The sequence below is a fragment of the Kryptolebias marmoratus genome, linkage group LG7 (genome assembly GCF_001649575.2).
Source record: "Kryptolebias marmoratus isolate JLee-2015 linkage group LG7, ASM164957v2, whole genome shotgun sequence".
NCBI lineage: Eukaryota > Metazoa > Chordata > Actinopteri > Cyprinodontiformes > Rivulidae > Kryptolebias > Kryptolebias marmoratus.
Genome location: NC_051436.1, coordinates 4,129,250 through 4,137,589, shown reverse-complemented (window position 1 = coordinate 4,137,589; position 8,340 = coordinate 4,129,250). Strand labels below are relative to the sequence as shown.

The 8,340-nt window shown below is 38.4% G+C and overlaps 1 protein-coding gene across 1 annotated transcript; it reads left to right on the top strand.

Annotated features, from left to right (window-relative positions):
- Window positions 1-299: 299 nt before the first annotated feature.
- Window positions 300-8,340, top strand: LOC108251544 (interferon-induced very large GTPase 1-like). The gene is given in 2 exon segments (XM_017441894.3): window positions 300-891; window positions 2,444-8,340. Coding segments are annotated over 2 exon segments (5,208 nt in total). The 5' UTR covers window positions 300-350; the 3' UTR covers window positions 7,111-8,340.

Below are 8,340 nucleotides of genomic sequence, written 5' to 3'. Positions count from 1 at the left end.
GGTGTTTTGCTGAAATCTTTGTGGGCAAATGTGAAGCAATAGCGCACATTTTGGCTTCGGTCGCTGCTCCTGCACGCTCCCGGCATTCTGATGTTAACAGGATGTGACGTCACATCTCTTCTTCGTGAGTTATTTGGGGTTATTTTGGTTAAAGTTGCGGGAAAGTTGCGGTGTTTTGGGCAAAGTTGCACAAAGTTGCGATTTTGCGAGGTTTGCGTGATTTTGCGTTAATAGTTGCGATCGCAACATCGCGAAATCCTGGAGGGTCTGCTTAACTCAGAAAAACTACCAGAAACTAAGTATTTATTTTTTTCTTTTTCTGTTGTCTCACAGGTTTCCGATGTTCAGTCATGAATCAAAATCTCTTTGTTGTCCTTCTTGGTAAAGTTGGAGTTGGTAAAAGTGCTTCAGCAAACACCATTTTAGGACGAGCAGCATTTGAGTCCCGAACAGACTTTGAAGCGGTGACCAAACACATCTCTGTGGAAACAGGAACAGTGTTTGGAAAACAAGTGTCAGTGATCGACACTCCAGACATATTAGGATCTGAGGATCAGATTAAAATCTACTGTCAGTGTGCCCTGCAGGGCTCCAGCCCTTCTCTTTTCCTGCTGGTGATCAAAGTTGGTCGGTTCACTGAAGAAGACCAGAAGGCTGTAGAAGCAGCAGAGAGAGTCATTGGACCTCAGAGGCTGAAAAACTGTTTTCTGCTCTTTACAGGAGGAGATAATTTAAGGGCATCAATAGGGCATTATATTTTGGACTGTAAAACAAGTTCATTTCCACATATTGTTCAAAGGTTTTCATGGAGAATTCACCTTTTCAACAATAAAGAAGGAGGACAGGAACAAGTCAGAGAGCTGATGGCGAAATCAGGACACATCAGAACACGTAAGTACTGAATTCTGTCTGATCTTTGTTTTTTTCAATAATCTGTGGAAGTTATTTCTGGTAATGTGGTTAATTACAAATTAGCTACAGTTTAACTAAAAAAGAACACACTGAAGAGATGTTTGAAACAGTGCAGTGAATTTTATAATCACGAACAAAACATTTTATTGAAAAAACAATATCAGAAGGAAAAAAATTGAAAGAAAAGTTACTTTATAATAATTGTCCAAATATTTGATTTTTTTCACTGTTATGATTTGAAATTTTAGGGTTCTAACACAATTTCTCCATCATTAAATGATTGTTTGGGGGTTAATGTCACTCTAACTCATCAGGGGTTTTGTAAAAATTAGAAAACCAAAAGCAAATATTCCAAATATTCCTTGCCTTTGTTCACAACTAAATTCAGCAATCAGTTACAGATATTCTCTCATTAGCATTCGGAATATCTCTGCACAGCTCATTTGACTATATTCTTAGCTCCACTGCTCAATTTCCTCCCCCAAAATGACTCTACTTCTGTCACCTCCTGTTGTTTCATTTCAGAAAACAAGAGAAGAACTTTTCTTGATTTAGAAAACGATTTAGATTTAGATTGTTGTCTCTGAATCTGTTTACATCCAGGGATGATTTTACCATCTCAATATCTGCTGAGACTGTCCAAAAGTGTACTTGTCAATGTTCAAATATAAACGATTGACTCGTAATTGTTGGCAACAAAGCCTAACTCTGCTGATTTTGCTCATTCATTACAAATTATGGCAGACTTTTGGTAGTAAATGATGTGTATTTAGTGGTTATTTTTTATCATAGATGATACACATTTCTAAAATATTCAAATAAAAAAACCATTGAAGAATTGTGTATTTTTACAGCTATTATGGTCTGAAAAACTATGAAAACTTTGCCCACAGAAGGACAAAAAAGTGTTTTGACAGTTTATGTCACTGTGACTGTAACACTTGTTTTTAGACAATATTTGGAAATTTATGAACTATGAATCTATGGAAATACATGTTGACAAGTAATACTCTCTTTATTGGATGGGACATGTTTAAACAAATTTTTCCAAGACAAGTCACTCGTAGCTCAAGTTTTGGATGCATTAGATCTGCTCATATACAACCTCAGTGGCTGTAAGTGTAGATTTATTCATAATATTCATGACTGGTTTTCTTTCTACAGCTTTTCATTCTCATTTGAAAACATTGTATAAGATCATTAATAATTTACTGTCTGTATATCCAGACATGTCTCTAGGTAAACAGGAAAGAAATATCATCATTGGCATTAAACAAACTGTAACTAAATGTATTTTTTCCAGGCACATTAGCAGTTCATGACGTGGACTAAGACGCTAATCCTGTATATAATAAATCAATCGATCAATGTCTGTAGTAATAAAATAACACATAAAAGCAACAGAACTTGTATGATAAAATTTTACCTGCGAGTAACGTCAATACACAAATGAGTCATTTTATTTCATTTAGAATCTATGTCCTGAGAATATTATTCTTGATTTGAAATAACAAAAACAATATATCCGTAGATTCAGATCTGGAGAGCCTTCTGGAGGATCTGGAGTTGACGCAGTACTACGGAGAGAAGCTCTCACTCAGCAAGATACTTGAGATCAATGAGAAGACCATCACTGATGACCCTGTGAAGTGTAAATCAGATCTTCCCTGGTATTTTTTTAAAAAACTGATGATGGTAAATGTGACAGCAAGAAATGTAAAATATGCATCTGAATCAGAAACTATAGAGACAGATTCCGATGATGTTTTTGAAGATCCAATCACAGATGACATGTTAAACCCTCTTGATATAATCACTGCTCTCTTCCTGTGTTCTGATGGTTTTGTTCAGCAAGAATTGGCTCTAAACATGTCCATGTGTCAGTTCTCTGTGCCCCTGCTGCTTCCCAACTGTGATACAAACCAGTGCACACTCATGCTGTGGGCCATGAGAGACATTGTTAAGAAGTACAGACCTCTGTCTCTCTCTGAATCCAAGGGCTTCAAAGAAGAAAGAATTGTTCTTTCTGAACTTCCAATGGTCTCCTTTGTGAGACTTGGTGAGTGTTCCTTGTCTAAATCTGAGATCCTCAATAAACTCCTGAGTAATTCTCAGCAGTCCCATGACACCTTTGTTCACCACAACATGGAGTGTGGAGACGCTCCACGAAGAATCTCCAATGGACTGACTGAAATCAGCTGGTACCTTCCCTGTGGAAACAGAAACATGGACATCTTCAGTGAGCCAGTTGCTATAGCTAACCTCCGTGGTGACATTGCTTCATTTGAAACACAATACTCCTTTTTGTGTCAGACATCTGCAGCAGTTTTTGTGTTTTTTGATCAGCTGGACCCTGAGTGTGAACTGCTGACTAACAAAAACCACAAAGACCAGATCTGCTTGGTTGGAAACCAAGAGAGCAAAAACTTCAGTTTAGGTGTTTTGAATAAAATAACACGCAAGTTGGGCTTAAATAAGAATAACATATTTCTAAAGACAGTTAAAAAAAATGATGCAAATTTTGTCAAATGGTTGAGAAAAACAGTCAGCAATGCAGTTGATAAAACACAGATGAAGATGTCAGTTGAGAAGATGGCTGACATTGCACATGAACTAGGAGTCATTGTTGATGAAGACTCTTCAGAGTGCCAGGCTGGAAAGAAAAATGCAGATGCCATCACTGCAGAGATTCAAGACATACTAAAATACAAAGAAGAGCAGCTTCCATTACAAGGTCAAATATGGAAAGAACTGACTTGTTTGGAAAAAGAAGAGGTTCGCCTTCGAAAAGTTGGTTCCGAAAACATAGAAAAATACAAAAGTGATCTTCAGGAACAGGAACTAAAACTACGGCAACAACAGAATTCTTATGAGAGGTCATCAGCAATGACATGTTTTATCAATGCAATATCCAGCCCAGGAGCAGAGAGGTGGTATTTCCTGAAATGGATGTGAATGAACCTTGATAATGTCTCTCGTATAAAACTGTCTGGACTCAGAGAGCTTTACAAGGAAAAGTGCAATGACTCTAAGAACAAAGAGGTAATCAAAGAAATTGACAGACAACTTTCCAACAGCTCACTGGGAACTGAACACTTCTTCCGTGAAATGGGTCAGATCTATGAAGCTTCTCTTTCCCTCCCAGAAACAGACCCATCCCGTCAACAGCTGCAGCATCTGCCCAAACTCTGTGCTCAGTTGTTGCTGGATGGATTTCCTCTTGAGCTGGTAGATGGAGATGCATCCAACATTCCTCTCAGATGGGTGAGTGATGTTCTCTCTCAGCTCAATGACTTGGTGTCTCCAAAGAACAAGATCCTGGTCGCCACAGTTCTTGGAGTTCAGAGCACAGGAAAGTCCACTCTCCTTAACACCATGTTTGGAGTTCAGTTTGCAGTCAGCAGTGGTCGATGCACTCGAGGTGCCTTCATGCTGCTCATCAAAGTCAATGAAGACGTCAAAAAAGATCTCAACTGTGACTTCATGATGATCATCGACACTGAAGGCTTAAAGTCACCAGAACTCGCACAACTGGACAACAGTCATGAACATGACAATGAGCTTGCAACTCTTGTTGTTGGGCTGAGTGATATCACCATTATCAATATTGCAATGGAGAATTCAACAGAGATGAAAGACATCCTGCAGATAGTGGTGCATGCTTTCCTCAGGATGAAGGAGGTTGGTAAAAAACCTAAATGTCAGTTTGTTCACCAGAACGTTTCAGATGTTTCAGCCCATGAGAACAACCTACGAGACAGGAAGCTGCTCCTACAACAGCTGAATGAGATGACCCAGGCAGCAGCTAAAATGGAAAAGAAAGAGGAGAACAAGAGCTTCACTGATGTGATGGAGTACAATCCAGACACTGGGAACTGCTACATTCCTGGACTCTGGAATGGAAACCCACCAATGGCACCAGTCAATGCAGGATACAGTGAGGCTGTCTATGAGCTCAAGAAAAACATCATCCAACAGCTGGGAACGTGTGAGTTAACTTCTAATAATATCCTGGAGTTTAGAGAGTGGATGAGCAGCCTGTGGACTGCAGTAAAACATGAAAACTTCATCTTCAGCTTCAGAAACAGCCTGGTAGCTGATGCATTCATGAAGCTCTGTGCAGAATTCAACACATGGGAGTGGGAGTTCAAAAACGCAATGTACACCTGGGTTACCAAAGCAAAAACAAGAATTTCTAATTTTGGAACCATTGCAACAAAATCTGAATTATCTGACCTGAGAGAATTCATCAGTCAGTTGAAAAGTGAATCGATCACAGAGCTGTCTGAATGGGAGACAAAGCTGCTTAACAATCTGAAAGAATACTTCAAGCAAACAAAGGGTCATGTTCATCTGGTTGAAGGATACAGAGAAGAATTCTCAAACAGCATAAAGAGCCTTCGACGACAAGAGGAAAGCTCTGTTGTTAACCAGCTCACAGCAGCAGCTGACATCAAACAGGGAATGGAAGAACTTCACAAAATCAGAGAGAATCACAGAAAAGAAATTGAAAAAGCAGTTTGTGAATTAATTGATAAATGTAGAAAGACAAAAATTAAAATGACAGATTCAGAGCTGGACAAAGAATTTGACAAGATGTGGACTAAAACACTGAAGAACCTGACTTTCACTGAACAGAAGCCTTCAAATATCTTCACCAGTGTGTCCCATCAATTGAGAGAAAATCTCTCACCCAAGGGGAGTCATGCATGTGAACTGTTGAATGAAAAAAACCTCAAGGATTGTGGGCTGCAGACTTTCAATTACACAATAAAAGGACATTATGAAAAAGCCAAAAACAAAGTAAAAGGCTGGTTAAACTTTCAAGATATTCAAAAGGCAAGACAACAAATTGCTGACACCATCATAGATACTTGCAATGACTTTGTGTTTGACAAAAAAACCAGAAAAAACAATTATCATGACACTTACATCCAGGAGATTCTTCATACCATCGATGAAAGGCTGAACAACGTTGAAGCAGACATTGAGTTTGAAGTTTCTCTAAAACAGCACATCTGTGGATTTGCAGCCAGAGAGTTTCAGAAAATGCATGAAGATTTCCTACAAGAAAATGATCCCTACAGATGTCTGCAGAAAAACAAGGAAAAGTTCTGTGCAGATTTTAAAGATGTGTTCCATGAACGAGACCAGTGCCAGAAGAAAGCTGAAGAATTCACCAACCAGTGCTTGAAACCTGCTGTTGAAGACTTTGTCAATCGATCTCTGGGTCCTAATATAGTTAATGAAATGATGAAAAGAGAGGAGTTCAGCACAAGAATGTCCTTCCAGTATTCAGTTTTACTGGATCTCCTTTCAAGAAATGAGCTCAAAAGTTTTCTGAGCTACTGTTGTTCTTATGAAAGTTATGTAGAAGATTGGATATTTGACAAAATAAAGGAGCACTTCTCTAAAGTTTCTACAATATGTGAGTTTGAGGACAGACATGTTCAGACAAGCATTGACAACATAAATGATGCCATCAAAACAGCTAAAGCAGAAACAACAGACAGTCTGAGGACATTTGTTGAAAATATCTGCAAAGAACTTGGAGATAAACTGGTGATTTCCCAGGATGCTCTTGGTGCCTTCATGATCCTGAACAATGCTGACCAGGAACAGTTTGCTCACTGGCTCACAGAGTCTGTGAAGGAAATAAAAGAAGCTCTGAGTGAGAAGTTGAAGAACACAACCATTGAAACAAAACTCAAACATCTTCAGATGAACCCTCTGAATGAGCTTTTCAACAGAGTGATTGGTTGTCGTAAACAGTGTCCGTTCTGTAAAGTTCCCTGTGATGCAGGAGGAAGAGAACACACTGAACACTTTGCTTCGATGCATCGACCAATGGGTCTTGGTGGACGAACATGGTTCAGGTCGGACAAACTTGTCACTGACATTTGCTCAACCGCTGTAAACAGTTGTTGCACATTTTGCTGCAGGGAAACAAAGAATGAATGGCGTCCTTACAAAGAATACAGGAAAATTTTTCCAGACTGGGATATTCATCCAGATGCAAGTCTTGATGCTTCAGACTTCTGGAAATATATGATGACAAAGTACAACAATAAGTTTGCTGAAGCATCTGAAGCATATGACACATATGATGCAAAACCTGCTGACATTCCTGATTCCTGGGGAAATATTACAGAAAAACAGGCCAAAGAAAGTCTCAAAGCATCATTCAATGTTAAGTGAAACTATGGCAGTGGCAGCTAGTGGTGATATTTGTATTCCATCAACAGAAGCACCAAATTGAAATAAAGAAAACCTGCTTTAAATTGACATTGTCCTTTTTCAGCACAAAGGCAACCTTAAAACAAACCACCACCAAAAACCAAGGTTACACAGAGCCTCTGTCAGTTGTCCAGTACTTAATTCGTCAGCATTAAGTGTTTCAACTATAATTATTTCAGATGATTTTTTACAGTCAAACAGCTTTGCATAGCACTGCACCACACTCCTTGACACAAATACTAATCAGACTGATAAAATAAAATCAAACAAGACATGCAATATTGAAAAGTACAGTTTTTTTTAAAATTAAGCCTACCTTATTTAAAGAGAAGCTCACTCTGATGGCTTTTCTGGGATGTGAAAAGGTTAATAGATTTGTTTGCTACACTTGCTGTCCTTAGTCCTTTCACTAAAATCAGGTCACAGAAAATCTTTGGTTTTGCCGCTTTTCCTTTGTTGAATATCCTATTATAGTCTATTTACCTCCAACCTCTTCAATTCTGTTTTTTCTCCACAAAGACATTAAGGAAAACAGGTGAGAAATTCAATAATCCACCTTGTTTATGTTTATCTTACTCGCCATCGTAACTACTCAGTCTACGCCAAACCACACCCACATGCACTTGCGGTTGAGGCATGTGGCTCAGGAGGTAAGGGTTTGTCCCGTAACCAGATGATTGCCGGTTTAAGCCCCCGCTCTGTCCATCTCAGCCGTTGTGTCCTTGGGCAAGACACTTCATTGCCTACTGGTTTCAGATTAGGATAGTACGTGTGAAAATGGATGGATGACTTTTTCAAACAGGTTAATCAAAACTCATTAAATTTCATTCATTAGTTCTGACCTTTACTGCTAAAACTACTAATAAATGAATGAATGTATATCAAAGCAACAACTTAAAAAAAATTCTTAAGAACTGAGTGACTTGGAACATTTTCTTTGTACAAGATATCTGCTGGAAAATGTGTTTTTTAGAATAGTTTTAAGATCACTTGTGCTTTTTTTAGTGAGTGTAATAAAAGATTTTGTGTCATGCTATCATTTTGTCAAAATGTGAGGGTGTGAGGAATCATGCTTTATTCTTTTTTCATTTACATTTTCTGTCATATTAAACCTTTTTGTGAATTTAACATTGTTACCATGTTACATTTTGTACTTTAAATGAATAAATAAAAAGACACTCTGCAGTCTGA